At 35.1% G+C, this 24133-nt stretch overlaps 1 protein-coding gene across 3 annotated transcripts in view; it reads right to left on the bottom strand.

The window, feature by feature from the left end:
• The window catches only part of MICU3 (mitochondrial calcium uptake family member 3), a 109459-nt gene that overhangs the window by 25096 nt on the left and 60230 nt on the right, over positions 1–24133 (bottom strand). For 2 of the 3 annotated variants that reach the window (XM_049631703.1, XM_049631705.1), the window contains exons 4-8: positions 22170–22248; positions 18344–18391; positions 15427–15509; positions 12780–12851; positions 9624–9662 (exon numbers count right to left, since the gene is read on the bottom strand). In XM_049631703.1, coding sequence (XP_049487660.1) covers positions 9624–9662; positions 12780–12851; positions 15427–15509; positions 18344–18391; positions 22170–22248 — 321 coding nt within the window. The remainder of the gene's footprint in view (positions 1–9623; positions 9663–12779; positions 12852–15426; positions 15510–18343; positions 18392–22169; positions 22249–24133) is intronic. The other variant, XM_049631704.1, reaches the window with a different exon arrangement.

The following is a 24133-nucleotide window of genomic DNA, read 5'->3' as shown; positions in this document are numbered from 1 at the left end:
AGTATGGTAGAACCTCAGTAAATGTTAGCTAGATTAGGTACTCTGCAAAGATTATCTTAATATTTTCAACATGGATACATTTTTTTATTGTAACTGAGAAGGTTATGGTAAAGAAAGGGATTGTTAAACCTATCAAACTAGAAAATAAGGCTTACTACCCTGTTATTTGGAGGGTAACAGGAATGATTCACTTTGTGAAGCCATGCCTCTCTCCTTCCAACACTGGTCACCATCGCCACTCACGCACATGCACACACACAGGCACACACACCAACACTGATGACATCAGAAGGACGTTCATAACATATTAAGGGATACAATTAGTTTGATAGACTATATTGATGTGGATCTCTACATTTTCTGAGCATAGAAAAGACGTAAATGTATTCAAACATACTGATTATCTCTGAATGATGAGATTGGGATATGTTTTATTTTCCTCTTTTTGCTACCCATATTTTAAAATATTTTAAGAATGTATATTTATCTATCAGGATAATATATTTTTCAATAAAAATATCTTACTTAGAACATAACAGCTTAATGGTCCCTCCTGTAGAAAGCTTTCACACTCAACATTTAGCTCCAAAGATTAAATTATGATAGAATATATAACTGAATTGCTATAACTGCCAATATATGTTGTTTTATCCATAGGCTTTTAGATTATAGAGTTTCTGGGGAAAGGGACAATATTCTTACAGCAATTATTGTCATTCCTCATATTAATATGTCATTCCTTGTACTGAGGGGGTAAAAGCTAATACATCAGTGATTTTCTTGGCACAGTCATAGGTGTGTATGTTCAGGAGACAGGATTTAATTTTTGATAATGACTCAGGGATTAATTTGGGGGATGAAATCGAGGGTAGATTTTCAGAACATGCAAAACTAGTAGAAAACTTTAATATCAGAAAAATATAACACAATATTTAAAACAAGTTTAAAGTAGCAATGAAAATCAGCCTAGATTTTAATAGCAAGAAAGGCAAAGCAAATACAAAACCAGAATATATGCAATGCAGACTAAGAAAATACTGAGAGGGGAAATGCCCAAATATAACTCACTAAGCATTGTGATGGTTCTTAAATAGATATCATGATGCTCTGATATGTAAATGTGGGAAAATTTGCAAAGACTTCTTGAAGTCTTCTCAGTGTCTCATTACTATATGAGCTTTAGGCCTCCTTACTAGAATGTTGTTAGGTGTAGAAATTATTAAAAGAGGTAACAGAAGACATAGTTCAGAAGAACTTCAAAAATGAATGGCAAAGGCAAAATGATATCCCACATGTACTATACTTTTTAAGACTTTTTTTTTTTTTTTCTTTTTTTTTTTTTTGCTTAATTTAGAGCCTGTTATTAGAACTTCCTTAGACTTTGAAGTTTGGTCAAGAATTTCCTCTGTCTTTTTGGATGAGCCAAAGTAGCATCCTACTGAAGGCATTCCATGACATTAATGATACAAAGGATAGAAGGAAGGAAGGAGCAAAGGTCTGAAAATTCCTATGTTGAAATACTAACTCCCAAGGTGATAGTATTAGGAGGAAGTGGGGCCTCTGGGAGGTGCTTAGGTCACTAGGACAGAGCCTTCATGAATGGGATTAGTGCTCTTATAAAAGAGGTCTGAGAGAGTTCATTAGCCTCCTTCCACCACTTGAGGATCCAGTGAGAAAGTGCTATGTATGAACCATGAAGTAGGCCCTCATCAGCTACCACACTGAATCTGTCAGCAACATCTTAAACTTCCCAGCTTCCAGAATTGTGAGAAATGTTTGTTCTTTATAAGCCACTCGGTTTAAGGTATTTTGTTATAGCAACACGAATTGGCTAAGACAGAAGGAAAAAAAGGAAGGATGGAAGGAAGGGCGGAAGGAAATAAATAAATAAAAGAAGGGAGAAAGGAAAGACAGAAGGAAGAGAAAACAATTTAGTAAAAAAGACGACTGATTTCAAGAAGGGAACATACCATTGTGGTAAGCAGAATAATGGCTCCCTAAAGTTGTCCACATGCAGATAGGCAAATACCTATATACAGTTAGGATCTGAGAAAGGTTATACTTAGAGATTAGGCAAACTGGAAAAACAAAAACAAAGCAGCAGCCCATGGAATCAGACAGTAAATTGTCTTTACTGTTAGTGATACTCAAAAACATACATAGAAAAATAAAAGCAAACAAATAAAAAATAATCTGGGCCACTATGACAACTATGGCCTGAAAAACTATTATCCAAGAATTATAATTTAAAGTTACATAGGACTGGGGCACCTGGGTGGCTCAGTCAGTTAAGCGGCTGACTCTTGATGTCAGGTCAGGTCATGATCTCACGGTTTAGGAATTCGAGCCCCGCATAGGGCTCTACACTGACAGTGTGCAACCTGCTTGGGATTCTCTCTCCCTCTCTCTCTGCCCTCCTGTGCTCTCTCACTCTCTCTCTCTCTCAAAAATAAATAAACTTAAAAAAATAAAGTTACATAGGACTGCAGTTCTCTCCAGTGTATCACAGAATAACCCACAGCCGCACCCACACACATACAAATACACACACACGCCCTCCTGGAAAAAACACACACCTAACCCAGTCCTTAAAGAATCTCCACAGACACATTCCAACAAATCTGTACTCAAAATACAAAAGTACTAAACACAAAAGAACATAAACCACCGTGAGTGAGACCCAGCAGAAACAACAAACCATAGAACAAAACCTGCAGACTTCAGATATTGAAATTATTAGGTATGGAATACAAAATAAGTTTAGTAAGTTTAAAGAATATAAAGCTGTATTTGAAAGGACTTTCCAGTAAGAACAGACTACTGAAAATGAATTGGCTGATCAGAAAAAAGAACCAAATAAAACCTCTGGACATTAAAGATGGAACCACTGAAACTTAGTATCATATTATACATACCTAAGGAGAAAATTAGTGAACTGGAATATAATGTGAATAAGTTATACAGAACGCAACATGAAAAGAAAAAAAATATGACAAATTATTAAGGAGTAGTTAAGAGACATAGAAGAGAACATTAGTATCTATAAAAGTTCCAGAAACCAGTAATAGAGAAAATGGGAAAGAGACCATATCCAGAGAGATACTGGCGGTGAATATTCAAGAATTGATGAAAAAATACAATCCCTGTATTTGAGAAGCCCAATACATTTCATGCTAAATAAAGGCAAAAAGGTATACTGTAGTCAAATCGTAGAATACAAAAGGCAAACAGAATTTTAAAAGTAGGTAGAAAGGAAAACAAGATTAACTACAAACTAATAATTAGACTCGGAACTGACCTTTCAATTTCAATAAAAGAAGCCAGGAAACTGGAATGATACCGTAATTTGCTGAGAATAAATGTCAACCTATACAACAGATCTAGTAAGGTTATTTTCCAAATAAGGGCACAGATATACGTGTGTGTGTGTGTGTGTGTGTGTGTGTGTGTGTAGATGGTTAAAAGGTATAAACTTCTAGTTATAAGGATAAATAAGTCCTGGGGATGTAAGGTACAACATGGTGACTATAGTTAATAACACTGTACTGTATAATGGAAGTTGCTAAGAGAGTAGTTCTCAGTACAAGGAAAACAATTTGTAACAATCTGAAGTGACAGAGGTCAACTAAACTTATTGTGGTAATCACTTTGCAATGTATACATATATCCAATTATGTCATACACATTAAACTGATACAGTGTTATATGTCAATTATATCTCAACAAAATTAGGAAAAAATAAGGGCAAAATAAAAACATTTCCAGGGAGACCCTCACTTGAAGATAATCTTTCTGAGATTAAGACTGTGAGATTTAGGAGGGGATGAGATTAAAAAGGGGATTAATAAATGGCAGATATATAAGTAACTCTAAGCTAACACTGACAGTATATATTTCAGAAGCCTAATTTGAAGGATTTAAAAAAATGACAAAAAACCAAACTTTGTACAAGTTCAAGTGTCCAGGCCAGGAGGGGAATGGGAGATATCAAAGCACTTTAAGACTATTTTTTAGGGAAGAGGTGAAGATATGGCATATCTAAGACTTCATTACCATAAGTATACTTATGGATATTTATGGAAATATAGTGAATGTCTTCTCAACTAATATAGGAAAATAAAGAGGAAAAATAGTGAAAATAGAGGAAATATAGTGAATGTCTTTTAAACTAATATAGAGGAAAATAAAGAGGAAAAATTAACCTTAGTTAATTCAAAAGAAAGGTAAGAAAGGAGAAGAGTATATGGAATGGCTAAAATAAATCTAAATAAATTAATAATCCCAGTAATGTAAATTGACTGAAATTTTCAAAAGCACAAATTATCACCCCACATAAAAAAGAACCAATAAAATACATAAAATATATGCTTTTAAAAAAGACATATCAGGGGCACCTGGGTGGGTCAGTCAGTTAAGCATCTGACTCTTGACTTGGGCTCAGACAATGACCTTACGGTTTCTGAGTTTGAGGCCCACATTGGGCTCCATGCTTACAGCGCACAGCCTGCATGGGATGCTCTCTCTCTCTGTCTCTCTCTCTCTGCCCCTCCCTCCCTCCCTCTCTCTCTCTCAAAAATAAATAAACTTAAAATTAAAAAGACACATCAAAATGTAAGGAGAGAGACTGAAAAAGATGTACGAGGCTTCCATTAATGACAGCCAACCTTCTCATTAATAACTGAAAAAGCTGGACAAAACACAAAGTAGATACGTCCTCTTACAAGCATCGTAGAGACATTATTTGTCTCCGCTGCTGTGTAGACTGATGGTGCCAAAGCAATGGTGGGGAGACCTGCTTGCTCGCTGCCTTAGTACAAGAGCAGCACTGGCACCAAAGACCAAAGTCATGACATTCTTCGGTTCCATATACTCACATGAAAAAAACTTCACTTACGAATGTATTTGCTGTGAATGTATCTGCTGCACTTGCATATTAATAGTTATAAAATACAATTTTTTAAATTCACCTGTGAGCACACGTCTCTTTAATATTCACTGGGATGAAACTAGGAGCATAAAACACTTCTATGTTCTCCAGCACAGCAGTTGTCTTGAGAAAAAGCATGTGTGCAAGGGTTTGTGTTGCAAGGTGAACTGGTCACTTTTTTTAGGAACTGTCATTTTTGCTTGAAAGAACAGTGGGTAGAAAAACTACAGTTAATCAGACCTTGGTATCTGGCAGACATTTTTTTGAACCAAGCACGCCTGTCACTTCAAGGGAAACGAATGATAGCATTTGTTGCCAAAACAATGCGACTGCAGCAGACTGAACGCAGAAGCAGCCACGAGAAACCAGCTGTCTTCTATTAGACCAGACACTACACAGGTTTGCGAAGAATGTGAAATACCACTCTCCTCACTACGTTTTTAAAGTTACTTTAAAAAAATGTTTATGTTTATTATTTTTAAATGGATTAATAAATACTTTTAAACTTCTCGGTGTTAATTTCTAATAGGGCAAGTATGGATACAACCAACATAAACCAAAGCTCTTTCAGGTCCTCTATGATTTTCAACAACGTAAAGGGATCCCGAGAACAAAAATGTTCGAGGAGTGCTGCTTACAGCAACAAAAGGAAGTGAACTAGGACTGGATGCAACAGTGTAGATGACACCAACAATGTGTCGTGTCAAAGAAGCAGAAACAGAAAATCTCCTGTAATATGATCCCATTCATACGAGGCACAAAAATGGGTGAAACTAAACCACGTTGTTGAGGGTGCATTAACTAGGTGGTAAACCCACACGGCAAAGCAGTGATTTACATAAAAGTCATGATTGTGGTTATCTTACGGAGGAAGGGGAGGGATTGTGACAGGAAAGACCTATGAAGGGCTGTTTGGGGGCACGGCAATGTTTTATTTACTGATCTGTGGGTTATATTTTTATTATTATTATTTATTTTATATTTACATTTTATTTACCGTAAGTTTCTGAACTAAAAAATATATTGTATTTTTTAAATTATTTTTTTAAGGTTGTTTTTATTTATTTTGAGGGAGAGTTAGAGCAAGTGGGGGAGGGGCAGAGACAGAGGGAGACAGAATCACACGCAGGTTCCTTGCTGTCAGCACAGAGCCCGCTGCGGGGCTTGAACCCACAAACCGTGACATCATGACCTGAGCCGAAATCAGGAGCCAGATGCTTAAATGACTGAGGCATCCCTGAACTAAAAAATATATTTTAAAACTAAGGGAAAGCTTCATCATTACTACAGGAAAAAACAGAAAACAAAACAAAATATGGGGCGCCAGGGTGGCTCAGTCAGTTAAGCGTCTGACTTTGACTCAGGTCATGATCTCACAGTTTGTGAATTCGAATCCTACGTTGGGCTCTGTGCTGACAGCTGAGTCTGGAGCCTGCTTCAGATTCAGATTTTGTTTCTCCCTCTCTCTCTCTCTCTCTGCCCCTCCCCAGCTTGTGCTCTCTCTCTCTCTCTCTCAAAAATACAAATAAATAAGCTCAAAAAAATAGAAAATAATGCAAAATATTAATAAGACTAGAGGTGATATATTTATTTTGACAATCATATTGATTTTTAGGCAAAAAAAGCGCCACCATTTCTAGAGATCTGGGGATAGTATATAAAGAGACAATTCAATTAACTAAAAAGATGTAAGAAATCTATATTCTTGTGAGAGGCAGTAACAATGCTTCAAAATATATAAAATTTAAAAATAATAGAACTACAAGCAGAAATTAAGTCTATCGTTGTAATGTATAATTTAAAATAATAATTGACAGAGCAAGCTGACAAAAACATTAATAATGATAGAGGTTTAAAACACATATTAACATGTTTGATCTTACATAGAATACAACCCTGCACCCCATATTGGAGAATACAGAGACATTGTTTTAGTCATGTCAAAAACTGTATAAAAACTGGTGCATTTTCTGACTACAATGGAATCAGAGTAATTAAAACAATCTTTAAAAAAGTTTTTAAAAATCAAATAGGGTATTTCAAAGTAAAATATACTTGATTTTGCACTATTTATTCTTTCTCGTTTTTTACATTTATGTTCATTGCTGTGGCCAGATAATCAAGAGCTGAATATATGAGAAACGCAGAAAGAATCACAGATGTTTGCAACAGAAAAGGCAACAAGGCAACCATCTTCTTGGATACAAAGGGGTATGCTCAACCTTATAGGATGGCAAGAAATAATCTGACATAACACGGGCAGAATCTACTGTGAGGGTGATTGAATTTTGTAAGAGGCTCTTACAGAGGCCACAGAATCTCTCTATAGGCAAAGTTAGGAGGGTCCCTGCACCTTTCCTGAAGCAACTTCTTCCTGAGGTAGGATCTCTGGCGGTATTCAGCTCCATGAACTATACTCACACTGTGCACTTTAGCATTCCAGCTGATGTACAATTTTGGAAACTAGCACATAACTGCCAGTAAATTTATAACATCGTACTAATACATTTGTGCACTACATGCATTAATGATATTTGATATAAATTTTTAGGCCAACTGACCTTTTTTTCTAATTGTAAACACATTTTCCTTGTTTGCTTGCATTGTTTCAAAAATAATCATACCTTTCTGAGCAAAAACTGCTCTATCAGAGGGGAAAAAAAGTCAGTTTATATAACCAAATAAGACCTAAGGGAGTTAAAAAGTTATGTAATCCATTTAATAAGACTGGATAAAAATGACACCAAGTTACACCACTTTAAAATATGTATTTTATATTATTAGATGGAAAAAATATTTTCAGTTAAAATATGTGATAAAAAAATTTAAAATATTACAATAAGATGAAAATCATATATTTGCTTTCTTATTAAATACACAAGCATAATAAAAATGAAATAGACAATTTAAATCTACTTCTCAATATTATTCAACTAATGTCTGAGTGATTGCAATTTGTATGTGTAGTTTAAACTAGAGCTATGTTAGTATCTATTTCCTTTTGACAAGAGTACTCTGAAAATCATCTATATGAAAATCATTTGAGTTTAAAGGAAAAATATAAAATGCCACAGTTGGAAAAATGGCTCAATGACACATGAGATTAGAAAAATAAGTAATAAAGTCACAAGTATTAACATTTAATAAGTTTCACAGTACATATAATCTGTGAGATTTTCCTCTCTCTTTACCTGTCTGCACCCCCCCCCCCTGCTCTCTCACTCATTCTCTTTAAATAAACTTTAAAAAAAAATGGAGGCGCCTAGGTGGCTCAGTTGTTTAAGTGTCTGGTTCTTGGTTTTGGCTCACGTCATGTTCCCACAGTTCATGTGTTCTAGCCCCACATAGGGCTCTGCGCTGACAGTGTGGAGCCTGCTTGGGATTCTCTCTCTCTCCCTCTCTCTCGGCCCTTCCCCGCTCTCTCACTCGCTCTCTTTCAAAATAAATAAACTTAAAAAAAATAACCTGTGAGATTTTCATTTTATATATTCTTACAAAGCTTTGAAATGATTAACAGAGGAACATTAAAATTTTCAAGAAAATGGAAAACTGTATTTAATGGAAAAAGTAGTGAACTTTGTAGTAAAAATTTAAAACACTTGTAAGGTGTCAAAATAAGTAGTCAGAAGGGTCCCATGGACTTGGGTTGTTCTCCAACCCATTCTAGGTCCATTCCTTGTGACTGAAGCAAGATACCGTGGGTTTATTTTATGTTGAATCATCCTCCAGTGTATGTTCAAAGCTAGAACAGAGTTAATTTTTATAGTTTGGAATTCTGGCTAAGTCTCCGACACAGGAGACCGCACGCCTGCTTTGCACACTGTAACTCTAACACTTTCAGCAGGAGACGGAGTCAGTAACCCTGAACTCAGGGGCTTCTCTCAGGGGGACTTTGTTTACTGAAGGATCCTTCTAAATGACTTAAGGATCCTTGGGGAAACTAAATGAACTGTGCATGTTTACATTCAAAAGGGGCCATGGCCTATATGCTCCGTTGTTAGTAGCTGGGCTAACCAACAAGCTCTGAGTTTCCAGGAGGAAGGAAAGGAGAAGAAAACTGAGCATAAGCATATCTGGAAGATCCTTTGCAGAACTGTCAACTTTTTCAAGAAAAGAAGAGTCTGAAAGTGGTAATCCTCTTCGAGAAATAACATGATATATTAAACATGTCAAGTATCATACCAGACTTTTGTACAGACCACAGGCCGTAGGCAGGCATTCAAGATTTTAGAAAAATTTTACAGAAATAGTGATGACCAAGAAAAGTCTATCTATTAATATTCCTCTTTATCAGAACTGAGAAAGACTGTTATCAGATGAAGAGATCTAGTACTTAAAATACCTGTGTTCTGCAGGAGCATAGCCTGAGAATCTGCTCCATAATTTGTATTTAACTCTTCAAATACTGCTGAAAAATATAAAATTTTGATTATTCTATCAGAGCTTTTGGTAGTTGTTCACTCACCTTTCCCTTATTTTAATCTAAAGTTAAAGATATACACCTGCTTTGTAAATTTTAGTCTTCTTATAAATCTAGGAAGGAAATAAAAAAAATTGGCTTGGCCGCACCTTATTATATTCAATAAATTCCTCAACATTTTCAATAGTAGATATAGCTGGATACAAAGAAATAACATCATCAAGTACAACAGGTGAGGGATATTTACATAAAGAACATTTAAAGTATTGTACATACACTATTAGTAGGAGAATGGTATCCATAAAGTTGAAGACGCTGACATAGAGCACAAAGGGCCAAATGAAGTGTCACATTTCAGAATGAACCCAAGTATAGCAAAAGAAAAAAAGAAAAAGACGACAAAATAATCAATTAGGAAGGGCAAATCATTATGCTACATTCTATATAGAGCACACACACAATACAAGTGGGATAAATGTTAAAGATGAGTAGCAAAGTTTTTCAAATTTCATACAATTAAATATTAAGTGAATCTGTGCTCATTTCAACCATCTTCTTTTTAACTTTCTGACAGAACTATGGCTTTGAGTAAAACACTCCTCTGACGTACACGGTTTTACTGACATGCTTCAGCAATTCCATATGGATTAGGGGAAAACTCTAGATGTGGCAGCATGGTAGTGGATATGGTATGAGACACCTGCAGTGGAATCGTGTTCTGCTCCTTTTAGCGCCATGACCTGAGGCAAGTCAATGAAGCTCTCTAAGATGGCTTCCTCCTCTGGAAAACAGTATGACACTTACCTGCAGAAATGTAATGAGGACTAAATGGGAGCAACACTTACAATGGACATAGCACAGAGTGTCTCAAGATACGTTGTTTCCTTCTTGACCCCCGCAGCACAGTTTTATTTCATGAGGATTTAGTATATTTCATATACTGTTAAGCGGAGACATGTTTTAGCTCATTTGATCCCCATAACAATCACATGTGGCCATTACTCCTATTATCCCCATGGCACAAATGAAGAAACTGAGGCACACAGAGGCTAAGGACCTGTTCAAGGTCAGGCAGATAATGAATGGCAGAGCTGATACTCAAACTCTGAAAATCTGGCTCCTGAGCCTGTGCTCTACTGTCTCTCTAATGTAATCAATGTATTTTCACTATAAGCTAAATTTCAATTGCTTAAAGATTCAAAAATCTTACCAGTTCAGATTTGCATTATTTAAAATGTGGCATCTATTAACAATAGATTACCATAGAGAGCTGTATTGTCTTAGAGTGCTGTTTATTTAGTTCAGAGGCTAAAGATTATTTCTGAATTGCTTTAAGAAATAGTTCTGATGGCTAAATTATACAAATAAATTTCAAGAGCACTAATTAAACTCTGTAAGGTAAGTACCTATGAAGTATCTGTGGAGATCAATGGCTTTAGTGTTTCCTTATATATAAACAAGCTATACAGTATATTACTTATAAGTCACTTTTATCTGTTCTTTAAAACAAGTCTCCTCCATGTATTTCCTAGAGGAAGCTTCAGTGACCTATATGCATATAAAATTATATAATTTAGGGTATGTTGATATAACTTAAGTTTCAAATTCGGATAGACTTTCCCTAATTAATAAAAGTTAATAAGGTTTTACTATATCACTATTATGAACTATTTTCATTAAACCAGCATTAAATTTACTATTCCTGGACTGCAATAAAGCTCAGAGCCAAGCTTTGTGCTGACAATGTAGCTTTTCCCAGTGTGGCTTGTCTGCTGTCATTGCTCCCTTTTCTCTCTCCCTTTGTTACTTGACTTACGTATTTTAGTAAATGTTAATGATTAGAACAGCACTGTGTTTTCCTTGCAAGATTCACAAGCCCTTTCTGAAAGCAGTATAGATAAATAAATAAACAAAACTGTTAAATTTTTGAAACTAATGTAAACATTGTGTTTCAACTATACTGAAAAAAAAAAAGCCAGTTAAATTTCTGTCCATTGAAATATGATCTATTCTGTTCCCGAGGTATAGCAAAAGGTTAATCGATGTAATTCAGCCTCCTAAATGATATTTTATTAACAATTTGCTTATGCAGTTAAATATAGCTAATCTATCAAAATTAAAATAACTTCTTACACTTTCCATATATTATCTACAGGAAATAAAATTTACGAAGGTATTTAGTTCTCTCATGTTATTGCTAATACTCTAAAAAAATGGCATTATAGAGCTAATTCACGTGGGATTTATGAATTATAATTTGAAAATCACGAGACCTGAATTAGAGAACTCGTAATGCCCCTTTTAATACCTAACATTATAACCAGCTCTTTGATTTTGTGTCTTCCATAAGCTTTGTCAATTAGAATACTGAGGGTGACTCAACAAAAACTGATAATTATATCACAGTCAAATAGCTTATGAAATAATAAGTATTCCATAATCCTGATAATCTGCTTTTATTAATTTAAATATAAACACACAATCTATTGGGATTAAATATGGCACCATCTGCTACAGATAATACATGTTTTTTAAAAAAACGTGATATATATCCTTATAACAATGAGAATAATAAAAAATGTTGCAGCTCTCTAGGTAGACCAACTAAGCTGCTGCACAGGGCCACTAATTTAAAATGAAACAATCATCACTTACATCTCAACAAAACTGTGTTTCTGCTATCTAAGGACCAGACGAAGAAATAGGCTATAATGGTTAAAGTACAGATCTGGAGCTGCCCAACCATGGACTCAAATCTTAGCTTGCCATAATTACAGATAATAAGATAACTAATTTAACTGGTGGGCCGACAAGCATCCAGCACAGTCCCTGAGAGTAAGATCTCAGCACCTGTTTGTTATTTGTATTATGTGAGCCTGGGATACTGTCGGGCGGAAATACTTGGGACAAACAGAAAGAAGACTGGTAGGGAAATGGAGGCAAAGGCTGCTTAACTCTACCTTCAGAGTAAGTTGAAAACCTTACTCACCCCAGAAGAATCTCTTATTTCTAAGAACTCAAAAAAATATATTATTTCCTTGGTTTTGCTTCAACATCCATATTGTTACAGTGCCACTAAAGCCACTCACATGTAGAATTAAATCTTTGCAATTCACCTTTAAATTTTTTCATGCATAATGATCTGTATTCATCTATTATATGATATACCCTTCAAATCTCATGGAAAACAACAATATGGATGAAAATGAAAAAATGCATGTGATTATGGACACAGATGTTTAATATCAATATTTAAGATAATATTGATACAGATGCATAGAAATCTGAAGCAGTTTTCCTACGTAAGAACTTTAGGAAGCTTTCCTGCAAGGGATAGCTGTAAAGTTACCAACTGTAGTTCTTGTGTCTCAGCATGAATAAAACGACTCTCAGCTAGAAGGCCCACCTGAAACTACCATAAATTATTCTTACCAGCATTGCACGCTTTTCTTCATCTCCTTTAGTTTCTCTCTTTTCATTTTTTTTCCTGAATATCTCTTGAAGCTGACAAAGAAAGTGATCAAGAATCAAATATCCAGTGAGTTTCCGGGGCCCCACTTACCACCCTGTGCTAGGTATATTCTAAAAACATCTACCAAGAACATTCATACTGCTACAGATATATTTTCTGGTACCAATTTTTTTTTTTTCCTGAGAAAAAGAAAACACACCCTTGGCTACTGGCAACCTATGGTTAAGTTAAATGTACAAGATTATAGCTTTACTTTATCTCTAAGACATACAGACAGGGAGTCTGTGACCCACAAATAAAAAAGCCTACTGGGGTATAAAGAAAACTGGAACAGAATTCAGGATTGTGGGTTGGAGCCCATCTTCTGTCACTAACTTCATGATGGTGAACAGGTCACTCATCCCTCACGAGGCCCCAGTTTGCTCACGTGGAATGAGATGGCCTCGGAAGTCCTTTTCAGGTAACCGAATGCTGGTGGGAGCAAGGGTTCTGCCTATAACCCCTTGAGTAAGTTAGTCTAATCATTCACGGAGTGTTTTCCACATCCAGAACAAGGAGGTAACTCCTTCCCTTACAGGAATATTTTTTTTCTCCAGCTTTATTGAGGTGTAATCGCCAGGTCTTGTAAGAATGTTGTGCAGAGTAAATATTACACATAGTTACTCAGCACATTGCCTGTCACAGAGTAACTTCTCAAGAGATGTCATTTATTATTATTAATGCTGTTATTTCCTCTTTAAAATTCTATCTTACAAAGGGAAGCCTAATCCTACCTCTATCACAGCTTTCTGGTGAGGTCAGTATTCTTGTCTGTGTAACCTGAACAGCGATCTCAACTCTTCATTTCATAAGGCAATAGTTGAAAGTCAGATGAAATGTATTACCTCCCAACATAGATAATAACACAAGTACAGTACATAATATAAATGATTTTGTGAACAAGTACATTTATCCCCACACTTTTTCTTTGTGAAAAGAGTTTTCAGCAAAGGTTATTAATACTCATTTCATAAATAGGCAGGGTAATCCTAGATTTTAGACTCTAACAACTAAGTTAGCTCAACTCTACCTCCTTCTTTCAGGAATTCTTTGCTGTTGACAAACAAACTAAAACAACAAACAAAAGCCATCACACCTGAGGCAGCAGTACAGCCACCACAAAGGCAAGGAGCACACCATCGCCTTCACAAGAGTAAAGAGCAGAAGCCATGGTCCTGCATGAACGTTTTTACCTCCCGTCTCCACAGACAGCTTTCCAAAGGACATCTCTATACAGGCGACTTTCAATGGACTGAGTTCCAAAAGTTAATCTTTTAATCAATGGGGTAGAACTTGGGAGTTTGTACAGAAAGCTTACTAAAAATTATTTAGAGTACTAGGCCCATTCTGAAAGTCCTAAAATGGAGTTTTATGCTATCATAACAAAACCATATTAAACTAAATCTGTTGACTTTGGGATGGTAGGAACATATCTCTACCTTTGCACTGAACCTGAAAACTCTTACCCCCTCCCCCCATCATCCTGGAAAACACTGGAATGAGGGGTCTGTTGTGGTTCCCGGTCCAATGGCCTGGTTCAGGGACTGTCCGAGCGAGGGCTGCATGGGTGTTAGAGGAAGCCATGGGACAGATCCCAGCAAGTAGTGGCTTGCTTCTTTTTGAATGGCTACTAATTAGCTTTCGACAAGGATTTTTATCTCTTCTCTTTCCTACCACAGAAAAGAATGATTTCATAGTTTCTCTTCCATGTTCCAGCCTCTGAGGAAAATACTAAGCTGTTTAAGAGGTTTTTTGAGGGATTTTTAATGGCTGGTTACAAAGGAAAATATAAAACAAAATGGCTATTTATATCCCGTCTTTCTCTTTTCTTTTTACTAGGGGCTAAGGGTATATATCTTGTTACTGGAAGGATCTCTACTTTGAGGGGGAAAAAACAGACATTTTTGACATAGAAGTAGATGCAGAATCCCTGGGTGAAAAGAAATAGAAGATTCTAGAAGTGGGAGGTGGTAAGATGAGTGAGCAGCTGTGATGTTGCCACACCAGCACCAGTCCTGTGTCGGTCGGGTGAGAAAGACTGAAGGTGAATACCTAAGAACAATCTTACTCTCCCCACTTTACATCAGACCTCATTCAAAGACAGGAGAAGGGAATAGGAAAATGGGGACCAGACCGGAACATAAGGCAGTGATAAATGGAAGACGAAAGCAGAAAGAAAAACCAGAGATCCGATCATGGGAAGGAAGGGAAGTTCCTGTGGCAAAAAGCTGTGGTTGGGGGCACTGAGAAGATGGGGTCTGAGAAGAACTGAGCACAGACAACACCCCCAGACTGCTCGTTACCCACGCACTGGGAAATATCAGGCTCATTTCAAATGCTCAGAAAGCGTGTAACAACTATAATCACCTTTATATAATGAATATAATTTATATATTTTTTAATATGAAAATTATTTAAAGTACGTAAGAATATACTTCTTTATTAAATTAAGGTGAAAGCATAATTTTTTCACTCTTCCTTCTACATTATTTCAAACAATGCAAAAACATAAGAATATAAATATTCAATACTTAACTACTGATAAAATGCAGCATATAATATACATACCACCAAAAATTCCTTTTTGTCCACCATCTCATTACCATCGGTGTCAAACATGTTGAAAGCTATTCTAAATCCTGCATGTGGCTCTGCCAGAAAAAATAGAAAAGTACTTGTGAAATGGAAAAATGTTTATAAAGTACAGTTGTAAGCAGTTATGTATATACTGTACAAAAATACTTTCTTTAACCAAGGATTTAAAAGCAGCATGTTACTATTAGTTAAATATAATAAAAGCTATATATGTATACATATTTCTGCTTCCTGTATTAGCACACTTAGTAACAAAATTGATAATACACTCTAGAAGTATTTGTGTGGTAACTGTTGCATAGCACAGACAGTAAAATTTAACTAACCTTACTTGCAAAAATAAATACTTCTTTTTGTTATCCAAAGTCTGTCAGTTTTTTTAAAAGGGAAATATCAAATCATCGCATATGTTCAACTACTTAGATTCAAAGAAAAAAGTTAAAACATGACACAATGGACCAGTTGTAATTCTTAGGGAAATTATTGTGCGAATGACCTATGAAAATAAATGTCAAGCACAAGATATTACATATCTGAGTTTAAACCTCTAGAAGCCTCAAAAACAGAAATATAAAAGAGGCTTGAATAATTCTCAATTCCCCCCAAATACAAGGAACAATTGCTTTTCTGAGAAAGACATACTTTTACACACTAAGAGCTGCTTTAATGTTATGAATCTTATAAGGAGGTTCAATATCTTTTCCCTTCTAAAGCATAAAGAAGAAAACTTGAACGTGTCCTTCAAAGAGAAGCTCAGTACACATGCCTTTTAGAAACATCTGACCCTTTCTTTTGAGATGACGTGCAAAAAGTTTGGAAGAGAGGCCTCCCACAGATACATTTGGTATTTACCTGTTGTAAAACCTTGAAGCTAGCAAAAGAGAAGCACGTTACCCTACTTTCTTAACTGGTAATAGCTGTCTCTAATGGAAACAGAAGCCAGTCTTATATGCAAGCTCATTTCTTGCTTATAGCTTAGGAATGTAAACTTACTTTCATTAGCATTCAGTTGAAAAAGAAATAAAAAATTTCATCATCCCTAATAACCAAGTCTTAAGCTTTGAGATGATCCTGAAAACACACAGACAGGAAGTCCTTACACATAGTGTTTGGAAGGGAAAATAAAGTTAAAGCAATAACAAGCAAAGAGGAGAAAACTACAGACAGGTAACACAGATTCCGTAGCCCACTTTGTGTCAGCTCTGTTTTCACGTTTGGTCTTCGTTCTAATCTAAAAAACATCCATAATTTTTCAATGAAATTCCTGCAAGTTTCTAAAATGGGTCCTGAACTCCAAAGGAAGATTCACTGTGTCCCAGGATCCTAACCCTTCCATGTAAGCACATCCACCAGGTGTTTTCCTTACACATTTAACCACACACCCTGTCCCATCTCAGTAAGTGGCTTCCCTAGCCAGTTCTGTTATATTCTTGCCTATCATTCTGCTGTGTTAGGTATTTCAAATGAATAGTTTTGCAACCAAAGTTGTTCTAGCTGACAATACAGCTTTTTTACAAGTCTCTGAGATACTGGTTGACACTCCTTTGATTTTCACGGAGTATTCATCATTGACTGGGCTTGAATTGTAATGGCTTTCCAGTCTGAAACAACCTCAGACAGTTGTATTACTACTAACCACTAACCCTTAGTGTAACTACTAATACAACACTTCTCGTGCTTCAGCACCAACGTTTTAATTTTGAGTTCGGAAGAAAAAAATACAAAAAAGAATAAAGGATAATTTTTGAAACACACATACTCCCCCCCAAACTTCCTACGATAGAACTCCAACATAACACCATTCATTAGTAAATTTAGAGTAACAAAGTGGCTCTGAATTTTCTAATCATAGAGGTACAAGGAATTTTATGACTTGTTTCTAATGACACAGTTTCACTGATACTCTTGTTCCCATACATCTCCACATATCCCCACAAACAGAAATCCCTCTAGCGATATTCTTTCATTTACTCTTTTTCACTCATTCACCAACTAGTTTTTTGAGAGGTGACCATGTGCTAGACACTGTTCTTGATACAGAAATGGACAAAAAAGAGAAAACCTTTGCCATCATGGACCTTGCATTCAAGTATGGGGAGAAAGACAAGAACACATAAACCAATAAACGAATCCTTTCAAATAGTTTTAAGTGCTATGAAGAAAATAAAGCACGGTAAAGGGAGAAAAAGGGAGCGGTAGGAGAGGGAGGATGGTCAGGAAAGGTTCACATTTCACATTTCAAAAGAAACCTGGATAATGTTTATTATCATGAGGATCTTGAGGAGAGAAGCACTGATGGCAGAAAGAGCAGAGAGTACAAATTCCTGAGGTGAGAATTCAAGGAACACAAAAGCCAGGTGGCTGGAGCACAGTGAACTAGAGCAGGTAAGATCCTGCATTAAATGCAATGAAATTTAACTAAAAACACGAGTAAGCCCTCTGTAGATTTCATAAAAACTGCTGCATACGAGAGCAAGAGAGTAACAAAGCTGTTCTAGGATGATGATGGGTATTCTGACACACTCACTAGTTAAAAGACTCATTCTTTCATGCTAGTCTTAAAAAATATGTGATTTCTGTGAGGGTGGCAGGAAATTTACAAATTGCCATCTGACCTGATCTTTAGGCTTTCATGTAGATTAAACCACAAGGATTGATATATGACGTAAAATTTGTAATTTATGAGCACTTTATTACTATTCCAGAACCATAAAAATAGTTACGTTTTTGCCTCTTGATAGTGCTATGCTTAGCATTTGCTGATTTTCGCAAAATAACCATGGGTAAACCTAAACTGATTTTCAGTAGTAAGAGAATCTAAGATTTGTTTTCCAAGATTCTGATTAAAAAAGAAAAATGGATCCAAAAATAGACTTATGAGTACACTTACTTGTTAAAATACACAAGAGAAAAAGATATTCTGTGTAAGAAATCACACCTAGAAGAAAAATAGTATTAGTAATGCTATATATAAAATATTACTTTATATTTAGCAAGTAAAATATTATTATAATATGCAATATTAATAAGGAACTTACCGCTTTAAAGAACATGCTAAGTACTGTTTTAAGCAAGACTAAACTATTCTAAAATCACGGCCAAAAAAACCCAAATTTTAATTTGTTTCACAATGCCTCTGTAGAACCCATGTAAAATTCCCATTAATGCTCCTAGATATTTTGACAAGGAAAGCAAAATTACAATGTTTACTTATAGCTAGCTGTAAACTTGCTGCTAGTTTTCAATGGATGAATCTAGCATAAAATAAAAAGGCTAAACTGTAAAGTGCTGAAACTTTCAGAAAAAACATTTAGATATTCTTGCTTACAAATCTAATTTCTGTATTGCTTAAAAAATGAAACTTGTCTGCTTTCAAGTTATCATTTATTATTCTTGACAAACTTAATGCTTCTATTAAATGTACTCTTAAGAAATTTTTGTTTTAATTAAATGGGTTACACTTTCTGAATACTGCATCCCGAGTTCTCTATAATCCCAGAATTACAAAGTTCGAAAGGTGTTCAGAGTAAATAAAGATATATATTCTGTTACTCAAATTCTTACTTTTGGGCATAGCACCCCAAACTAGAATTCATGTTTCACTGAATTTCCAAGAGGATCCTGAGAAAATCACAGTCAGGAATAAGTCAATTAACACTTCTCCAGATATCAGATAGTCCTAAAGTTTGGTAAAAGGGTATACAAAAATCCTTAAATAATCAGATCGTGAACCCTGAAACTCCATTTTCCCTGATGCTCTTTGAGGCTCCCCTCTTTGTTACAGAACAAAGAGGACAGGAGTCACTGTCAGGCAGTTTGTCAGAAGACTTGAAGGGAACTAGCTAGAAGCCCTGTGAAAGCATTCCCTTCTTTTGTTTATACTACAATATTGTGACCTATAGACAGATAGTTCTGGTTGACTGCCATGAATGTTATGGGAGAAAGATTCTGGAATGGCCAACGTATATAAAGATACAATACCTAGATTCCATAGGGATCCCTCATAAAAAAAAAAAAGAAACAAAGAGAGAGAGAGAGAAAGAAAAGAAAAAAGAAGAAAGAGAAAAAGAGAGAAAGGGAGACAGGAAGAAAGGAAGAGAAACAGAAAGGAAAATGGGATGGGAAAGAAAGCTCTATGTCTTTACAATCCCATCTCACTGACTGTCGTTCTGATTGACCTGGTGGAATACAGAGATGCTGGTTGGTATAAAGAAGTCTAATAACTACTACACATCTTTTATTTGATAATTAACTCAAGGTTTCTCACAGGGAATGATTACTTCTTAACAGTGAGAGCACTGATCACAATTATCATGGTAGGTACCCGTCTGTAGGACCAAATGGTTTCTGAGGTGGTGTAATCCACAGGCATGGAGAACAAAGTGAAGCTCATGATATAATTTAATAAAAATGATCAAGGAAAAGAGAAAATACTACTAAACATGAACTGTAACTTCTTAATGCTAATGCTTTCCAATTACAAAAATGGAAAACTATTAAACTGGCCCTTCAATTTATTTTAAGGCCACCCAAGATCAAAAAGTAAAATAAAATAAATACATATGCTAAGCATATAGTAATGCTGTGATCTTTAAAAAAGAGGGTAAGAAAGATGCCAACTAGGTTTCTTTTGAAAATTCAACAAAAAAACTTCTAAGGGAAGTTCCTTAAAAACATTATACTATTTAGTTCCTCTATTATGATGCACTACAGTTGGCTGTTATGACTAAGTCTGGATAATGTTTTCATAAATGTTGCATTTCAATTAACTTTTTGTAAAACTGCATTTTCTTGCTGGGAAATATTTTAAGTAGATATAATTCACTTGTAAACTAATCTTTAATAGCTCTAAAGATTTAGCTTTAAAATTCCTTTGCCACTTAAACCTATTTATAAAAAAAGCAAGGCTGCCTGTAACATTCTACTTCGCCTAACCTAAAGGTTCTAAAACTTTTCGGGTATAAGGATTGCTTCAATAATCCAATCACTGTGACACAGCTCTGCACTGTCCTACAGGGTAGCCACTGGCCAGATGTGGCTACCTAAACTTAAAACAATTAAAATTAAACACAATAAAACATTTACTTCCTCAGTTACAATAGCCACATTTTCAGATCCTTAAAAGCCACATGGGGCTAAGGGCAGTATACTATGGGAGACAAGACAGAAATACAACATTTCCATCACTATACAGATAATTCTGTGGGGTAGCACTGAATAGCTCATGTCCCCCGAAAAACATGCTAATATGCATACATCATAAAGAAGATTAGGACAGGCCTAAACTAAACTTAGGGCTTCCAGATTTAACGCTCTCCTTAACTACAAAGAATTTCCTTCTTCCAGGCATTTATTTTTCTTAGATTATACTTGATCCAATTTGTATTTTCCCATTAGAAGTATTAAGTAAATATTTTTAAATTTGCTAACTTCTCTTTCTGAGCTTTGAATTTTCCTGATTCTATCATCCCACCCTAAGATGTGAATGACCTTTAAGACAACTTCTAGGAAAAAATTTCTAAGAGCTTTAAAGATACCATGGCCCTAATTTTAAAACTCTAGTTATGAAAAATCCTGCAATAAAAGGTAAAGATTCCATGTTAACTAGGTGAAAGCAATTTGAATTTCTAATTCTACTCAGATAAAATATATAGACTATAACTATTCCTTTAAAATATTTGTCTTCATACTAGAGTATACTATAATTATTTTCAAACCAATAATTGTTCATATAATTTCTTTAACATTTTAATTTTATATACTCTTATACTTGAGCATGTTAAAAAGTGTATTTTTAAGAGAAATTACTTTGTAAGATTAAAGAGATTTTGTTAGTGTTTTCTACAAATATGAACAAAAAGTACAGTGTCAAAGAAAACAGCAATAAAATCAGTATAATTTGATTGCAAGGAAGTGTATGAATCCATGACTTAGACAAATAGATATAGCTAAGATAGTATGATCAAACAGGTGGATTTTGCAGTGAGTGTTGTTTTTAAAAGAAACATGTTCAAACTGGGTGGCCAAAAGACATCCAATAAGTTTTTCATACTGATTAAATTTTTAAATATCTATAGTTGCCTGGAAGTAAAATGGAAGGAAGAAAAATAGTTGGAGATCAGTATTTTTAAAAAATGCTTTCTGTAAGTAAATATAACCTACATTTCTCTTTTATTTTAAACATTTTTTTTTAACGTTTATTTATTTTTGAGACAGGGAGAGACAGCATGAACGGGGGAGGGTCAGAGAGAGAGGGAGACACAGAATCTGAAGCAGGCTCCAGGCTCTGAGCTGTCAGCACAGAGCCTGACGCGGGGCTCGAACTCACAGACTGGGAGATCATGACCTGAGCCGAAGTTGGATGCTTAACCGACTGAGCCACCCAGGCGCCCCTAACCTACACTTCTCACTATGGTTAAAAAATAATTTTTTGTACTATGAAGGTTCACTTTGTTGTAAAAAATTTGAAAGACATGAATAATATATATAAAAATAAGAACCACCTTTAATCCCACTACCCAGAAACAATCAGTATTAATATTTTACTATTTTTCTTTTCAGTTTTTTCTCTATGCACACACACACGCACACGCACACACACACACACACACACACACACATGAATAAAATTACTTTAAGTATGAGGAAAAAATATATAAATAGTATAAATAGTATAGTGTCCATTTAAAAATGCATAAGTATTAAAGTTAATTTACCTCTTTCTTTAAGACTGCGAAAAAGCTTTGAGGATCCTTTCCAAACTGGTGGTGTTTCTGAGAGCATTTGATTTAATTCCTATGACATAAGGTATCACAATATTAATGGTAAACCACTTACTTATAAATAAAAAGTATTTAAATGCCTATGCAAAAAAATTCTTCACTTAAAGGACCTGAGACATGGCTGTATTTATTCTATTCTATACCTGTGGTTCATTCAACCACAAAACTTAGTATTTGCCCACAGTCTAACCATAAAATAAATAATAAAGAAGCTAAGTTAAATTCAATTAGAGCTATCAAAAATTTAAGATAAGTTTAGCAACTGGAGGAATATATATAAAAAAATCAATTTAAGATAAAACACTGAGTTTCATGAAAGCCATAATTAAGGTGGATTTCCTTATCAAGGTCAGAGATGATGACCTGGCTTCACATACTGTCTCTTCTCTGTAGCCGTATTGGATTTAAGGAGTTGGAAGAAGTAAATGGACAGAGGGTCATACTGGGAAAGAATGAGTAATATTTTAGTAGTGACTCAAAGAATGGTGACATCAGATGAAGCAGGAGTTCAAGGGTATTGAGTTATGGTGGCCACTTTCAATTTTTTTTTCTAATTTTAACTTAAATATTCAGTAAAAAACACAGACTGCAATTGCTTAGTCTGCCTTTCTAAAATCAAACTATCACAGCAGGTTGGGGAACTATTTTGAAAATTTAAACATTTGAATCATTGCTCAGACACCAAAGGAATTCTGAATTTATTGTTAATACTTAGTTAAAAATAATTAAATGAAAATTATATTTTGGTTAATTGTGAAGAAAAATTATTAAGGGATTTGGTAAGATAAATTGAAATAATTTGAAATAAAAAAGGTAGTTGGCTAAGTAACACACTGAAGAACACTAGAAACCACTTCTATATTCCAGACCTGATTCTTGCTACACAACGATGGTTCCCCAATACCCCAGGCATAACCTGGGAGCTTGTAAGAAAAGGAGGTCTCAGTTCCCAGACCTACTGAAACAGAATCTGTATTGTTAGTAAGAACTCCAGGTGATTTTTTTTTTTTTTTTTACACATTACACTTTGAGAAACACTTTAGACAAATCCTTCCTGATGCGGTTGTATCTAAAAACATTCTGTGACATTATAAACTTTTTTTTTTTCATTACAAAGCTGAGTTAGCAGGCAAATAAAGAATCCCTGGGAGAGTTATTTTTAGGGGTTTTCCCTGAAGTCCATCTGTGAACCCTGCTTTCATTTCCGTTGTGTAGTGTTATCTCTGCATTGCAAGTAACAGATGCCAGCGGACAATCAGTAGTGTCTGATTAGGGCAGCAACAGCACAGAGGTAAGAATTCAGGTATGAACAACAATGAGAAGCCAGATATTTACTGCTTAAACAACAGTAAACTCATGAATATTTTTGTTAGAGCAAGAGATGAAAAATAACACCTTGCATATATTATATACACTTTAATGTATACCGTATCTATTAAACAAATATTCACTCCTCCATTTTAACTATTTCCATGTATTCAATTCCATCTCTTCTAGTTTAAACTCCACTTGAGTTTACAATAAAAAAAATCATAGCTACCTTTTTCTGAGTGCCCTCCATGTGCCTAACAATGGGCTAATACAATCTCTCATTTAATTTTAAAAAACAAACCTCATTCTGCATATTTTACTGAGACTTAAAAAGAATAAGAAATTCACCCAAGGTCACACAACTTCTAAATGATGGGCCAGATCCTTACTGACCAAGCAGTTTACTTTAGTAATAATTCATATTCTTCTGGTCTAGATTATCCAATTAACACATTGATCTTTGTGTCCTGTTGACTTTAAGAAGTTTTAAAATGTATTAAAATCTGTATTTCCACTCGGAATGTGAATCTCCCTCCCCATTCAGTGCCTATCTTGGTCTCTTATAGGTAGTGGTGCTGTGTAATAAA

Source organism: Panthera uncia, chromosome B1 (genome assembly GCF_023721935.1).
Source record: "Panthera uncia isolate 11264 chromosome B1, Puncia_PCG_1.0, whole genome shotgun sequence".
Taxonomy (NCBI): domain Eukaryota; kingdom Metazoa; phylum Chordata; class Mammalia; order Carnivora; family Felidae; genus Panthera; species Panthera uncia.
This window is presented reverse-complemented; position numbering and strand designations above follow the sequence as displayed.